Below are 17,670 nucleotides of genomic sequence, written 5' to 3'. Positions count from 1 at the left end.
GCATTTGAATAAAGCTCCAAATAAGCTTGAGTTTCAAAATGTAAACATATTTTAACTACTGATTTTATCATCATTTACATTTGTATAATTTTTATTACAGTTTATTTTATCTTTAATACATATAATTTTATTACATTTTTATTCTATCTTATCTTTATTGTTCTGATTTTATCTATTGTTCTCATTTCTTTCTTGTTTCAGTTTCAAATCATGCTTTTTATTTCTACCGATTTAATGTCTTTAAAGCACTTTGAATCACCTTGTTGTTGAATTGTGCTGTACAAATAAACTTGCCTTCCCTTGCCTAAATGTATGCATAAGAATCCAATTTCTAAAACTATGTAGAGTCGTTTAAAGTTACAAAATGTCTAAACAGCAGTATAAAATATCTGATCAACTTAGCCTCATTGTTCCTTTTCCTGCTGAACACATAAAGCCATTTAGAACAATTCAATCTGACCCTCACATAGCTGGACATTTTTGGAAATATTAAGACAAACAACAAAATGTCCAAAATAATGTTAAGCAAAGCCTTAACAGCTTAAAAAAAAAAGGGATGGGACTCCTTTCCACAAAACACACTAAAAGTGGAAACTGGCTAAAAAACTGCTATTCTATCACCACTACTAAAAAGACACAAAAAACAACATTATTGTCCGAATAGTTGTACAACCTTCCTCTGCGCAGACACACTGGGTTCAGTTGCCACATCCCAGCTCTCCCAGCCACTCTCAAGCTGGTTCAATTACAGTAAAACACAAACTGAAAGTCAAGATCCCTGATGGATAACTTAAGTGACCACATTAAAATCTCCTTCAAAGCATAAACACAGCTCCCATTTTGTTTACCTAATGACCATTAGTTACAGATAAACTAAGTTAAGAGTTTACTTCAAACTCTTTAATCACTGTTAAGGGAAAATCTGAATCATTCATCATGCAAGGACAGTGCAACTTTACATGAGTAAAATATGTAAAATGTTTATGTGCTTCTCACTACATTTGGATTTAAAAATGACTAAAAAAAAATTAAAAATAAAAAAGGTTCAGAGGCTAAGCAGACTCCAAGACACTTGTGTAGAAGGTATGGTAGCATGCTTATGTTGTAGATCATGGTATCGCAATGTTTTCACAATACAAACTTGGCTTTCCTTTCTGATATTTGCATCTTAATTTGTGACTGACTCATTAATGTTGTTAATTTGTTATACTGTAATTCATGTTCATATCTTCTAGCAACAAAAACACCTTAAACCTTTTTTTGCCAAATATGAATGATCTCATTAATGGTTAATTTAGTGTTTTTGATGCTATAGCTTTATTTATGCTGTGATGGCTACAGTTACTGAAACAGCTAATATTGATATAGAGTTGCCTACATTATATTTGTATTTCAGGACTAGTATGCTAATACTTCACCTATAGCTTGAAAATAAGAGCACAACGACTCCAAAAAAAAAAAAAGTATCTAATTTTTTACAGATAAGTAATAACTCAGTGAGCCTAAGACAGTGTTAAATTTTTTTGCTATTTTTCCATTTGGGTTACCTACCAAAGGATGCTAGGATGTGTGTAATTTCATTCATGTCCATGACAGCTGCCATGAGATCAAACAAATATGCTACTCCTCTGTCCCTCACTTAACAGAGCAGAGAAAAAGTTGTCCCTGCACTGGAAAAGCAACAACTTGTGATTAAGGGGGTTGCCAAAAGTTGCTTGAAGCATCACAAAGTACTTTCTAGAAAAAAGTTGACGAGGGTTTTGAAAAGTCACTAATATTATATCATAATGCCACCTAGAGTTTAGGTGTGGTAAATACTGCACTGATACTGACACTGAATACTGCACCATCTCAGAATATAAAGAATACCATAAATTCCGGACTATAGAGCGCACCTGAATATAAGCCGCATCCTCTAATTTCAAAAAGAAAATCCATTTTGTACATGTATAGGCCGCACTGGATTACATGCCACCGATGTCCACATTGTAATATGAGATGTTTACACAGAAAGATGTTACACTGAGGATTCTTAAAATTTGAATTAAATGCGTATGTAACAAACTAATACATCCTGCAAATACTTTTTTTTTTTCCCTGAACAGTGCCTGTAACACCGATGGTTTAAAAAAAAAAAAAGACAGTAGCCTACCAGGAAAAGTCTTCTTCATCTTCCTCCTGTGCACTAAAACCATCAGTCATCTTATTCAGTGTCCGAATTGAACAGCCTCAGAACTTCGTCACTCACTTCAGTCTCTTCATTGTCGCTCTCACAATCTCATCTCAGATTGATCGCCTTTAATTTAAAAGCTGCATCATTTGCATTTCTTTGTTTGTTTTCATTGTTGAGGGTGAGTACAAATGACTGATTTACAAAAATGTTGTTGTGTATGTGTGTTTGAGCTATCGTACAATTTCATTGGACCACTGTGAACCATTTGTTAATTTTATTGGTCGAATGTTATGAGGCAAAATGTTTTTGGCGGCATGAAAAAAAAAAAAACACATTAGCCGCACCGTATTATAAGCTGCGGTGCTCAAAGCCTGGGAAAAAATTTGCAGTTTATAGTCCGGACTTTACGGTACTTATTGTCCTACTGTGATGTGAATCAACCTCACTGAGCATCATTCATCTGCACAGAGGTTATTACACATGTTAAGACATAAAGTTAAACAAGTAAGACATAATGTTGGCAAAGTTACTGATTATCAACAACGACAGTCACACTTCCATTAGAAGACATAGCTTTTGACTAGTATATAAGTATATATATATATATATCTATAGATCGATAGTTAATGTTTAGACTGAACTATATCATTTTTTCATATGATTTCTGAACTAATTTTACTAATTATTTCTGAAGTCCTGGGGGTTGGAGGATTCTTACCGCTGATGCACTGGCAGAGAGAACATAATTCCGAGGTCTTGTCTCCTGAAAATCTGGTGCAGCCTGCAAATAGAAGCAGGCAGGAGAAACACAAGTTGGCAAAATCATGCAGTTACAATTCCTAAAACTGACTAAACAAGTTATGCAAAATCCAACCAATCAAACTAATACTGAAAATAAAAGAAATAAATTGGTCTGCACTTATATAGAGCCTTTTCAACCTTCTCTAGATTCTATTAAGTGCTGTGCATCTTGTTTCTCTTCACATACTCAAAGTGCTTTTTACAGATGTTGTCTGGCCCAAATAACTGAAAAAAGTTTTTTCTTGGACCACTTTTAGCTTTGATTATGGTACACATTCACCATGGCATCTTCTCTATTAACCTATGCTGTGTCACAACATTATTTTTTTGTTCAGAGTTGTGTTAATTTTTTTAAATCAAGATCATTGATGATGAGAGATTTGAACTGCTGTGTAAAGGCTTCTCCAGCACATCACAAAGATCAGCAGGACCTGTTGGGTTCACACTTCAGAAACACTAACATCGCATCCACATCCACAGGATGCATCTTCAAACATGGTTGTTCAAGGAATGAACAGCAATTCACTGCATCAGTTAGGTTTAATAACTTGTCGCCAGCTAAAACATATCACTGAAGTACTTTTCCCATTGGGAAATTTGCTTAGTTAAACCCAGATGGTGACTTAAAATTTGGTCGGGTATTGAATATGCAAACTATTTATAGTACGCTGTACTTTTTTTCCCTACAATCACACACAGATTAACATATCAGGGGCAATCTGGAGTCTGGAGTGTCTTTCCCAAGGATACTTTCCCAAGGATGTATATATGAGCGGTGGCTCAAACCACTGACTTTCCATTCAGAGGATTGCTACTCTAACCCTTGAGTCACAGTTACTCCAGTAAATGGTTGGAGTCAGTTTACTTTCTTATGCTGATGGATCAGTTATTTTGTTTTGGCATGCTACCATTGCCATTAATTAGATTTTTCTTTGCTAGAAATTTAAGATTTAGGAAAAGTGGAAAGTACCTGCCACAACAATTATATGCCAAGTTGGAAGAAAAAAAAACCAAGATGTGATTGTCATATCCTAGTGACGTGGTCACTCATAAAACTGGCATAAGCTTCAGCAACCAATTTATTTTGTACAAAGAATATTGGGGAAGTATTTTTTTTTTTTTTACAACCTATTAGATTATAAAAATGACTCTACAAACTTAAACAAAGTACTCTGCAATGTAAAAGGGATTTACCATAGCTGAGGAATGTATTATTCACTCTGCAGTTCCCCTAAATATCCCCCTAGTATTAAGTTATTTCAGTCAAAACAGTAATGACATGGTTCACAATAAGAAAACACACTGCTCTCCACATCCACATGTCCAGCAGCAGCATGCAACTGTTTTCAACTCTGTTTTGTTAAATTCACAATACACTGTGTCCTGCAATGAACAGACAAACAACATAGTTGACAACTAGCTGGTAAACACAAGTTTATGCCCATAACACAGCTCACAATTTTCTCATATTGGAGGGCACCACTATAAAGTTAAAAGGAGGGTGAATATTGGAAATACGTCAGCTAAATATAATCACAATTCTAAATGAATATTTGCTGCATGTATACCTACTTATTAATATTCACTTTAAAAAGTTAAAAGTGAACTTTGGTCCCAGTTATAGTAACAGTTCTTATGGTTCTTATACTTTGTTACAGAGGACATGAGTTGGAAGAGAAACTGCACCGGCAAAATCAAGAATCAAGATGTGCACTTTCATCTCACCGCTGCTTTTGCTTCTGCCTGCTTGGCTTTTTTCAGGCGAGCCTTGCAGATGTCAAGATCCAATCGTCGATTCTCGAGAAGCCGTCTCTCTTTCTATAAACACAATGAGACAATAGATGCTGCTGCAAGCTTTCAACACAGATTAGCATCCATTTAAAGGCACAGTTAAGAAGATCTGTATAAGATGTAAACTTATACAAAACCAGTTTTATGACTGCTTTGTGAAGGCATTTCTCTGAACCTAGGTGGTATTACTGTCAACATGATTTTGACTTATATTAGCAAGTGAGTGAATCAGTCTGTCAGACTTACTGATATAGTCCTCCAGTCACCTTCAAGGAAGTTGCGAAGAGGTGAGAGGAAAGAGGCAGCTGAGGTTTGGAGGAATTCCCGCTCAGCTCCTCCCAGTCTCTTCTGGTACTCTCCTACTGTGATCAGGGTACTGCCTACAATTGGTACAACAAAGACTCACGTCCATGAAATGTGATAAATACATATACAACTGTGTACAACAATAGGATGATTTTTTTTTTTGTGGGATTTAATTAAATTTTTTATTTGTGAAAAAAGTCTGTACACTCTGAATAACAGTTTTGGAGTGATCATCATGCAAATGACCAACATAAAAAAGACCAAGACATATACAACAATAGAATTAGTAGTCACACTGACACTATTTTCTGTGCAGGCCATGGCAAAACTCACGTTACACTACTGCAGGAGATATGTTATCATATAGTTACTCACTAAAAACATTCTGAGTACAAAGCTCAAAACAACATACTGTATAAAGGCATGGAATATATGACTAGAGGATGAATAGTCAGTTGTCATAATCAATCAAGTCAATGTGTGTGCGGAAAAATAGTAAATTCAAAGATGTCATTGAATTTAACAAGGGCCAGGGTCATTATAAGCAGACTACTTGGTTGGAGTATATCTACAAAATAACTACAATGTTTTTAGGGTGCTCCTGGTCAGAGGTGTTATATACAAACAGGGGCCAAACCAAGAAGTGGCTACGAGGTGCTTGTTTAGGAATGTGGAGAGTTTAAATAGCAACTTTGCAGCATGATTCAAAAGATTTATCTCTAACATTTTGGTGTATCATCTTTCTATCATGTGCGTGGGCCATCCAAATATGAAAGGCCTTTCATATTACAGCTTACAAGAAACAGACTGTTCTATGCACCGAATAACAGCAGCTGCACACAAAGAGCAGAATCATTAACCTAAAATAACAGTAAGTACATCCTGGGAGAGTATTGTTAGCACACGGCTTAACCCACAAAAAAATATTAAAAAATAAATACATTTAAAAATGTTTTTTTTTTTTTTTTTTTAAATCACTGGCCTTTGATTCATCAACACATCTCAAATAAATATCTATGAATGATAATAATGCTACTCTTCATTAGATAAATGTTTTAAAGGGGACATATTATGCAAAAAACACTTTTCCATCTCTGCACTTATATATTTGAGTTCGGGGTGCGTACAACCCCCCAGTGTTAAAAACAACGACCGCGTCCATTTCACATGCGCTGCTGCGGCCGCTCACTCTCTTGTCCCTCTACTCTGGGCGACACGTTCAGATTCCGCTCTCCATCCTACGTAGAAAGGGGAGCAGAATCTGAACTCCAGCAGTGGCCAACACCCAGTCTCCACCCACCATGCCTTACAGGTTATAAAAGAGCAAAGCTCAGGTGAGACGCCCATATTTCATTCATCGCAGTGAAGAAAAACGGTTGGCAGTACGACGAATTTGAGAGCTAAGTGTGTAAGTTGCTGTTGTTGGCTGCAGTGACCAGCACAAGAGGACCTATGACGCGAGTGGATCAAGTTTATATTTGATGGCAAAGTTCCGGCCACAGTTGGCATAAACCCATCTGTGTGTGCCAAACATTTTGACATGGACTGCTTTCACAATTTGGGTCAGTACAATGCAGGACTGGCAGCAAAAAAATTTTCTAAAAGAGGGATCGATACCGATCATCCGTGGGGAAAGGACATGATATAAGTGTGCTTTGTGTTTCTTTTGTCTGATTACCACGAGCTAATGCTAACCGCTAGTTCATGCAGGTACAAATTATGCTGAAATAAATTATTTATACAGGTTGTGTTATATTAGAGTATATACATTCTCAGGGTCCGACTCTGGCTCAAACCTATATGGTTGCAATGGTGTGTGGGCAGCCATGACCAGTGTTCGTGCTCAACTGTTGTTATAGCAACCTGACGGCGAACGTTGGGCGGATGAGGAAAATCGACCGCCTCAGATGGGTCAGATGGTGATGTGACAATGACACAATAAGCAATACAGATAAGAAACGCAGTCAAACAATCAAATTCAGTTTACAACAACTTTCACGATATCAACCTATGTAAAATCAAGCACCATATTTTCCGCATCATAAGGCGCACCTAAAAGCCTTACATTTTCACAAAAAACGTCCGTGCGCCATACAATCTGGTGCGCTTTATGTGTACACCGGATTCCAAAATCTGTCACGGATACCGCCATTTTGAATTTACCGCAGGGAGCGCCGAGCATTCATCAGGGCATTAAACCCCCTCCGCATCACTCACCGCTCTCCCGCAACGCTCACCGCCACATCCACTTTTGCCGCGCCTCTTCGCTCTCGTACATTGGCAACTGGCCACTTCCGTCGCTCGCTTTGCGTTCGGTGTGAATCCAGGGTTAGGTAGATCCCTGCCATTAACTCTGAATGGGGCGAAGATTGTGTCGAGCTCATACTTTACAATTGAATCGTGTCATCATTAATGCTTTTGCCCATGTCCCAGTGAGAGCCTGTTCTTCAGTCTGAGATGTGTTATGCAGACCAATGTGTAAAACTGTAAAAACAACAGACATGTTGTCCTTGACCGCCGGAATATTTTCCGTTGACAAAGGCACGTAATGCATGCACTACGTGTGCTGGCAGCGATAAACCAATCAGAGAACATTAGGTAATAAACACCTTATAATCAGGTGCGCCTTATGTATGGGTTAAGCACAGAAATGGATCCCATAATTGAGGGTGCGCTTTATAATCAGGTGAGCCTTATAGTGCGCAAAATACGGTAATAATAAGTCAAAATTGTGTTTTTCTGTTGTCCCAAGTGGCCACAAAGACAATTTATTGCAGCTTTTAGCATCATAGACCTGTTTGATTTAATGACAGAAGTAGTTATTGGTTGCAAGTGCGCTTAAATAACACAGGTATGTTTGAAAGTTCTGTTTTAAATCTCAACCAGCTACAACAGTGGAGGAGCAGCTGCTTTTTTTTCCCCCCATCAGGATTAATCAAGAAAGAGAGAAGAAAACAGTCAACTGTCAAACTGTCAAGATGCAAGACTGAAGGAAACAGGGATTTCCAAACCAAGCACATTGATACATTGTTTTATGTTCCCTCAGTTTCATGCCGATGATGCAAACTATGACAAAAATGTGGTGTGAAGTAACAAACCTTTGTCATACTAATGTATGGTCCCATAAAAGATGAAAGTTATCCAAAATAATCTTCACATGCAGAGGGTCCATTTCTGTGATCTTGTTTATTGAATACAAACAGATGCTCTTCAGCAGCAGAGAATATTATTCATACATTACTATTTAAAATACTCCACTATTTAACTACTATTGATGTCCGGATTGTTCCCAAATAGAATTCACAGATATATAGTTCTTCAACAGCTCTACTCACCATATGGTGTCTCTGGACCAAATTCATTGGCAGCATCCAACATGTACTGGCCAAGCAGCTCTGCATTTGTCATCTTGGAGGGAAGCTTCTTGTCCAGCTTGTCATAGATGAACTCCTCTATTCGAGCACCTTGATAACAGGTGATAAGAGCAATACTATGAAATTGGACAAGTTAAAAGAAGTTTCAAATCAAAATTTAAAATTTTATGAGCCTGGTTTTGGCAAGATGGCTATTACTTAAAAACAGTTGAACATATACTTATCCCCAGTACCAACATATTTGGCCCAAGTAGAAGAGAACCACTTTCATTTGGAGTGAAAAAAAATTAAAGAAAAAAAAATTGTGAAATCCCAAAAAGAAAAGAGGCTAGTATATGTACTATATTAATGTGAAGATACGATTTTTTAAAGAGTGTATTTAAAGTCAACAATCTTTAAAAGAAAGTAGAAAAGAATAAGAACACGAATAAATACAGTAGCAACAAGTGAATTTAAAGAAACAAAATAATATAGCTGCAAGCAGTGATGGGGGGCCTAGCAGCATAGTAGGCAAGCCTATGGCTGCTCAGGAAGGCATCTTGAGTCCATACTCCAAGTTTGGCATCAATACATCAATGCATCGTAGAGATATAGCTTCACTTCCCGTTTGGCGTGTCGTGCCAAGTTAGATTGACTGCTACTGTCAAATGGAAGCAAAATTTTTTAAAAATCCACATGAAAACTTTTGTGCAGCTTGGTCTTAAGATTCTGTGTCAAGTCCCGTGGAAATCAGACAATCTGCGTGACCTGAAATGCTTTTTGAAGGTTTTTGATAAAATTCAAAATGGTAGAAAACCCAATATGGCGCCAATTACGTCATAGGATGTGGTGACCTCATCTACATCCAGGGATTCTAACGGTACCTAATTTGTGAAATTTGGACCAACAGGTCCAAAGATATGAACAAAAATGCATTTTTGCTACATATAGCGCCACCTAAAGGTCAAAGGTCACCAAAATTCTTGGGCCTCTCAAATAAGTGGTCCTGAGTCTGTGTTAGAAGTTTCAAGTGAAAACATCAAACGGTTGCCGAGATATGGCCTCACTTCCTGTTTGACGACGTCGCTGCCCAGTTTCTTTGGCTGGTTATGGGCAAACGGAAGCAAAATTAAAATATCCAAATGATAACTTTTGTGCGGCTTGGTGTGAAGATTCTATGTGTCAAGTTCCATGGAAATCAGACAATCTGCGTGAACTAAAATGCTTTTTGAAGGTTTTTGATAAAATTCAAAATGGTGGAAAATCTAATTCTAATACGTCGTAGGGTACGTTGGACTCATGATCCAAGGATTCCAACGGAACCTCATTTGTGAAATTTGGACCTACGAGTCCAAAGTTATACAGTTGAATGCACTTCGAAATTTGACGTGTTGGTGGCGCTAGAGAGTTCATTGTTCTTGCATGATAATTCTTGATGTTGACCATGGGACTGTCCTTAATACGTGGGCCAAGTTTCAAAACTTTTCACCATAGCGTTCTAGGAGCTGCCATAGACTGCCATAGGAAAGTAGATCAATAATAATAACAATAATAATAGGAAAAGCTACAATAACAATGGGTGATTTCGTAGCTTCACTGCTATTCCCCCAAAAAGCAGCTTGTGCACTCGCACCTGTTTTCCATCTGCATTCGTCAAGACCCCTTCATAAGCATCTGCAGGAGCAACCAGTCTTTGCCAGATTGTTCTCACTGCTACAGTGGTAGTCTGGTTGACCTCTATACTTCTTTCTGACTGAAACCTTCTGTGTACTTACCTTGTTCTCTTATGTTCCTAGTATCTGTTCCTCCGTTGCACTCTGCATTTCCAAGCTAAAGAATTTAGCTCTCCCCTGTGGAGTCCGAGACACTTGCCTGCTCGCCCCACCATTATCTCAGTGCCTTCTTCACCACAGCCAACACCCTCCCCTCCACTCTAGAAAACCTCTTCAATTCAGTAAGGAAAAACCCTCATCTTCTCTTGAATAAATGACTCTCTCACACCAACCATCTCCTCTTCTCTCCCTCTTCTCCTGGATCCACTCATTGAGGCACCAACCTTTAAATAAACCTCGTCTTTACTCAGATCTCTGAATCTGCTCGAGTACAATTTGTGAGTCAGCCTAGCTTTCGCCATGGCAAAAGCCCAAAATGAAGGTATGCAGAAGCATTGTGTGAAATTTTGAAAAACTAATCCATTACTGCTTTCATCTAAACCAAGAGGATATGTAGCAGCCAGGCGCTACTAATCAAATGCACTTAATCAATAGATTAAGTGTAATTACCTCTGTACTTACAGTAGTTTGCTGATCAGGAGCATTTAGGTGTTTGTTTAAAACAATCCCAATGAAGGAAGGACATCAGCAATCTCAGAAAAGATTGTTGTCTTCTATAAATCTTGGAAGGGTTATTCCCAAAGAGTTTGGAGAAACATTATCAACATGTAAAAACATTCAAGACATCTGCCATCTTCCCAAGAGTGGATGTTCCAGCAAGTTCACCCCAAAGTCAGACTGTATTGCTCTAAGAAACTGCAAAAAACCTCATGAGCTTCACCTCAGACTCTATAGACAGTACAATTAGAAAATGAACATGTATGACTTCTTTGAAGAGTTACTAGAGGAAAACCTTTTTTCTCTAAAAAGAACATGGTAGCATGGCTGTGGTTTTACAAAGTTCCATCTGAACAAACCAAAATAATTGGAGCAATATTTAGACAGCCAAGACCAAAGTTGAGATGTTTGACCATGATGCATAGCACCGTACTATGGTTAGAGAAATCCAAACACATTGTTATTATTAGGTTATTATCACAATAACCTCATAACAACTTCCAAGCACTGTGGTGCAGAGATGTTGATTTGGCTTTGTTTTGCAGCCACAGAAACCTGGCATCTTGCAGTCATTGACCATGAAAACCTCTGTATACCAAAGTATTCTAGAGTCAAATGTGAGGCCATCTGTCTGACAGCTAAAGCTTGGCTGAAACTGGGTCATATAACAGGATAATAATTCCAAGCACAGCAGCTAACTTGTAACAGGATGGCTCAAAAAGTAGAGTCAAGGTGTTGCAAATGCCCAGCTCTCAACCAGATTAAAATGATGTGATGAGATCTTAAGAGAACTGTGCATAAAAGCAAATGCATTCAATCCTAAACTAATTGAATTAATTAAGACAATGTTGTAAAGAAGAGGGAGCCAAAGTCCTCAAGAACTATGTTTGGGACTTATAACGTCATAAAGAAATTATTACTTTAGATTACTGATGCTACTGATGGCTCAATGAGCTATTGAAACATGGAGTGTACTTACTCAATAAATAATGACACTGTGAAATATGCGTGTTGTTGTTTAAGCAAGGTTGTAAATATCTAAGTAAAGCCTGGTAAAGACAAGACGATTGTGTATTATAATCAACAGAGTATTAGTTTAAGGGTGTGCACTTATTTAACCAGCTTATTATATGTTTTCAATTTATTTATTCAAGTTATTGATCATATTAAAGGTGGGAAATGTTTTGAAATGATTTATTGTGGTCTCTTTTTTTAACGTCACAAAAACCAGGGGTGTGTACATTTTTATGTCCACTGTATGTCCTGATATGGAAAACCTTATCATTAAATAACTCGTGTAATTTCTCTTTAAGATGGCAGTAGTATTTGACATAGCTCCCAAGGTTAAAACTGCTGCGAACACTCCTACAAGTGCTGGTGGACTTTTTCTTTTCATATAGGATCACTAATACTTACTAATACAGCACTCAAAACCAACAGCACTCTGGGAAATGAAGGAAAGACTTACCTGTGTGGTCAACTGAAGCATGTGGGGTTAGAGAATAGACAGGTCAAAGATGTAAACAATTCATTTAAGTTAATGAAAGTTTCTAAAGGTGCATTTCCACAAAAAGTTCCACAAACTTTCAGTAACTTATTAACAGCAACTTTACCTGAGGTAAAGAGTTTAGCAAACATGTATACTGAAATTCAAAGTGCATTTCTTTAAAATTCGACCTGGACACCAATTACAATCCTGGGTCCTTCTATGGAAACGCAGATAAAGTTCTTCAAAAGGTTCTCATTTCCAGAGAAGGCAAATATAGTGGAAACACACCTGAAGTTTTAAACTCGATGTAATATGTTAGAAGTTATTTGATGTTTCACTAAGTAAATATTGCAAGTTGAGAGCAGACTTGATGTCTATCATAAGTTTTTGCCTCTTTCTGCCAAACTAACACAATTCATTCCAACACTCTCTGTGGGGTCCAAAAGGTTATTGCACAGCAAACATGCTGATTATCATTTGAGGCAGAAGGGACTCTAACTTGAGGAACTTACTTGGGTTGGGTTGCAGGAGAACCTCAGTTTGTCTCAAGATCTTTTCAGTCCAGTTTTTGGTGCCATCTGCCCTTGTTATCAGGTTTTCTAAGTGGGGGTCCAGCTCAGTCTTCTCAGCCTGGCCTAGCTTCTCCTCTGTGAACTAAGAGACAGGATCATGAATGTACATCACATTAATTTAAACAACTAAAAGAACATAGCAATAACTCTTCATTGGACTGCATTAAGGTCCACAGGACCTAATGACTTCAGACCCGTCGTCCTGACCTCTGTGGTTATGAAGTCCTTTGAGTGCCTTGTGCTTTCACACCTCAAAGAGATTACTGACCCCCTCCTGGACCCCTTACAGTTTGCCAACAGATCCAACAGGTCTGTAGACGATGCAGTCAACTTGGTCCTCCACCACATACTCAAGCACCTGGACTCCGCAAGGAACCTACGCCAGGATCCTGTTTGTGGATTTCAGCTCGGCTTTTAACACAGTGTGGAGTGTGGAGTTACCACCTGCAGGTGGATTAAAGACTTCCTGTCTGGCAGGAAGCAGCATGTGAAGCTGGGAAAACCTGTCTAAGACTCACAGCCCATCAGCACTGGTTCCCCGCAGGGCTGTGTTCTTTCTCCTCTGCTCTTCTCCCTGTACACCAACAGCTGCACCTTCAGTCACCAGTCCGTCAAGCTCCTGAAGTTCGCGGACGACACCACTCTCATCGGACTTATCTTTCATGGTGACAAGTCCACCTACAGGTGGGAGGCGGACCATCTGGCGACCTGGTGCAACCAAAAAAACTTGGCGCTCAACACTCTAAAGACAGTGGAGATGGTTGTGGACTTCAGGAAGAACTCAGCCTCACCTACCCCCATCATCCTCTGTGACTCTACAATTGACACTGTGGAGTCTTTCCACTTCCTGGGAACTATCATCTCCCAGGACCTCAAGTGGGAGCTGAACATCAGCAGACTGTGTGACAGTGTGTCATTCGGTGTGCAGAGAAGGTGATTGGCTGTAATCTTCTATCTCTCGCACCCCGGTCACAAACTCTTTGAAACACTCTGCTCTGGCAGGAGGCCGCAGTCCATCAGGGCCAAAACCTCACGCCACAAGAACAGTTTCCTCCCATTTGCTATTAGCCTTCAACAAGGCCCGGAGCCCCCCATGACACTGACTCACTCCCTCTCCCCTTCCAAATCTTCTGTGTTACATTAACGCATGTGTGTGTGTATATATATATATATATATATATATATATATATATATATATATATATATATATAGTCTACACCAAGTCAAATTCGTTTTATGTGCAAACCTGCTTGGCAATAAACTTGATTCTGATTCAATTGTAAACAGACTTTCATAGTTCCCTGAGGCTGAATCTTGTTAAACCACTATATGCTTAATAATGGCTTAGCTGTATTTTATCTTAAGCTTTAAATGACAGATGTACTGAAAGTAAGCTAAACACCAAACTGGTGTGGTGAACACAATAAACATTTCACTGATGAGCCAAAACATGTTGAATACATAAAGTTACTGATCATTTTATACAAAATAATGTTGTGCTGGGAAATCTTCTCCTTCCTCTCCTGGCATATCACATGTATAGAATGCCATTTCATTCAAAATTACATAGATTAATACTTACTTAATAAATAAGGTTAAAGGGTGAAATTGCACAGGATGATATTCATTACACTGCTGTCTTTGATCGAGTGTTATACAGCCATTGAAGTCTAAGATGAACAAAAATTAAGAAACTGTAACTGGAAGCCTACTCTTGCTCAAGTCACATGAGGATGATGAGAAGTGAGGTCTACAGTTGGATATATTGTGCTGGGCGTAAATATTATCCCACCCCCTTCTGAACTAGATAATTGTGTTTATTTGCGCAAGTGTAGATTGTACATCTTTAATTAGCGTTGAATTTAGTCTTTGCAGTATGTTCACATGCTGCTTTTTCACCCAGACAGTGATAAATTGATGAGAGGGCTATTTCTGTCAGTGCTAGCTCTTAACACGGTGTGGAGTCATAGTGACCAACTTTAGCAATTCTTCCAAAAGCTATTTACAGGTTAACAGTCTGCAAATTCAATAGGTTTTGACTTTACTAATTTCTTTTCAAATAATAGTTCAACCCTGTTTCTGTTCATTAACTCTGAGTTGACGTGAAGTACCTAAATGAATGGACACAATGACACAAGGAGATTGAGACCAACTCTATGTCAAACAAGATCGACAAGCTGGCCGCCCTGGTAAGAAAGGATCACAACCTGGTGTTCACAGTACAAGCCAAAGATCATGAGCCAACCCACAACGACCCGCTTCTTCAGGAAGTGATCTCCTGAGACAGAGGAGGCTCTAAGGGATTGTTTGAGTCAACTGATTGGAGGGTACTACAGCAGCCACACGGTGAGGACATCGAAGGGGTCACACACTGCATTATGGACATGGTGCTCCCTATTAACACCGCGCGCTCCTTCCCAAATAACAAGCTCTGGATCACGAGTGACATCAAGGATGTCCTCAACAGAAAAAAAAAAGAGGGCATTCAGAGATGGAGACACAGAGGGGCTGAAGCAGGCACAGAAGGAATTAAAGGTCCATTTGCAGGAGCCCAAGAAGTCCTACAGCAGAAAGGCGGTGCAGAAACTTCAACAAAACAACATAAGAGAGGTCTGAGAGGGGATGAAGACTATCACAGGCTGCAAGAAGAGCCACAGCACTGCAGAGGGGGACAGAGAGAGCAGGTCAACCACTCCTTCAACAGGTTTGACAGTAATGCTAATGTTTCTCCGAACCATCCTGCTCCCCTACCAACCTCCTCAACACCCATCCCCAGCGGTCAGGGGGAGGAAAGGGAAAACAACAGCACCCCCTGCCCCCCCCCCTTCACTGGGTGGCCAGGGAGGATCATGATTAAACCCATATTCACATGCATATCAGAACTGTTTGCACATGAGCACATTTTTATTTATATATATATATATTTCTTTTTTTTTCTACTTATATCCTATTGTAGGTTGTTACTAATGAGTTTTTTGTTTGCTGTTGATACTAACCTGTCTTCGGGCATCTATGTCGCTGCTGAATACCTTGAATTTCCCTCTGGATTAAGAAAGCATCTATCTAGCTATAAGATTGAACATACTTTGAATATTTCATCATCTACAGTACATAATATCAAAGACAGAGAACATCGAGACGTTACAAATCAGCATTGGATGCCCCTGATCTTCAGGCCCTCAAGAGGCATTGCATTAAAAACATGCATGAATCTGTCATGGAAATTACTGCATGAGCTCAAGAATACTTGTCTGTGAACACACTTTACCGTTCCATCCACAAACAGAAACTCAAACGCTGCTATTTTCTTAGGGCTGAAATGTTAAATTATTTTCAGAAACCATGGATGCCCCATCCTCCAGGCTATTACGTCGGGTGGTATGCGGTGTGTGGTGAAGGGAGGACCTGGACTCCTGGAGAAACTGTGGCTCTGGAGACTCTGGAGGGTTAGGGAGACAAGGGAGGAGGCGCCCACAGCAACCACCCGTGCAGACCCCAGCCCAAAGATCTCCACCAGGGCTGCACGGTGAACCCTCCTAACCTCCTCCCAGATGTGTGTAGTAGCAGTCGCCATCGCGTGAACAGGCTTCTGCTAGAAAAAGTCCAAAAGGCTATTTGTTAACTCCAGTCTCCTTAGTGCGGTGGTTTCTTGCCCCTCACAGACACAGAGGGCACCGACCAGCTCCAAAAAAGCCTTCATATCTGCCGCGTCCATTCTGCCCAGATCCTTCTTTCACGCTGGGTGGAGTGCGTGGTGTGATGAAAGTAGGACCCGGATGCAGATATTTCCAAACAAACACTTGATTTATTTCAAAAGTAAAACAACACATAGCACAGCTGAGCTGGAATTCCAAAAACCTAACTATGACAAAAAAAAAAAACTTTGCAAAACAAACTGTGCCGGAAAAACTCCGGGAACAAACCCGACGGGACATGAGTAGCTGTGGAATTGACGGTAAGGATCTGGCACTGAACATGAAAAAACATGGAAACTAAATACTGATGGGAGGTGATTGGTGAGTGAGTGCAGCTGAGGGGAGAAACACAGGTGACGTGGATGAAGCTGATGGCAGGGCAGAAGAAAACTAAGAAAAACATGGATTTCTTATGGTATGAGTGTGCCTGTGAAACTGGCAGTAGAAAAACTAAGATATTCTTTTTATTACATTTTTTACTTCTTCTTCTCCAAGAGGAAACAACTTTGAGAAACTTTTGACTTGAGGCATTTCAGTGGAGGGTGGTGGTGGGGACTCTTCGGAAGTCGACAACAACCTCTTTTGTTTTCTCCACATTAAGAAAGAGATTGTTGTCTCTGCACCACGCGGCCAGTTGGCTCACCTCATTCCTGTAGTTTGACTCATCATTGTTGTTGATGAGCCCCACCACAGTAATGTCATCCGAAAACTTGATGAAGAGGTTGCTGCTGTGTGTTGGTGTGCAGTCGTGGATCAGCAGGGTGAAGAGTAGGGGGCTGAGCACGCATCCTTGCGTGTTCAGTGTGATGGCGCAGGATGCGTTGCTGCCGACCCGGACTGCCTGTGGTCAGGTCCGGTCAGGAAGTCCAGCAACCAGTTGCACAGTGAGGTGTTCAGTCGTAGACAGTCCAGTTTCTGTATCAGCTGCTGGGGGATGATTGTGTTGAAAGGTGAACTAAAGTCTAAGAACAGCATCCTCGCATATACGTCCTTAGTGTCCAGGTGAGTGAGAGCTGAGTGGAGGGTGGTGGAAATTGCATCATCAGTGGACCGGTTGGCTCGATATGCAAATTGGTAGGGTTCCAGGGGAGGTGGGAGGATAGATTTTATGCGCTGCATGACTAACCACTCGAAGCACTTCATGATGATGGGGGTCAGT

The 17,670-nt window shown here is 39.7% G+C and overlaps 1 protein-coding gene across 1 annotated transcript in view; it reads right to left on the bottom strand.

Moving 5' to 3' along the window:
- The window catches only part of LOC140276745 (endophilin-B2-like), a 45,999-nt gene that overhangs the window by 22,880 nt on the left and 5,449 nt on the right, over positions 1 to 17,670 (bottom strand). Inside the window, exons 2-6 of the mRNA XM_072371546.1 lie at positions 12,756 to 12,897; positions 8,407 to 8,535; positions 5,012 to 5,145; positions 4,700 to 4,792; positions 2,892 to 2,954 (exon numbers count right to left, since the gene is read on the bottom strand). Of these exons, the coding sequence (XP_072227647.1) occupies positions 2,892 to 2,954; positions 4,700 to 4,792; positions 5,012 to 5,145; positions 8,407 to 8,535; positions 12,756 to 12,897 (561 nt within the window). The remainder of the gene's footprint in view (positions 1 to 2,891; positions 2,955 to 4,699; positions 4,793 to 5,011; positions 5,146 to 8,406; positions 8,536 to 12,755; positions 12,898 to 17,670) is intronic.

Source organism: Leuresthes tenuis, unplaced genomic scaffold (assembly GCF_036924035.1).
Source record: "Leuresthes tenuis unplaced genomic scaffold, fLeuTen1.0.hap1 SCAF_19, whole genome shotgun sequence".
Classification (NCBI taxonomy): Eukaryota; Metazoa; Chordata; class Actinopteri; order Atheriniformes; family Atherinopsidae; genus Leuresthes; species Leuresthes tenuis.
This window is presented reverse-complemented; position numbering and strand designations above follow the sequence as displayed.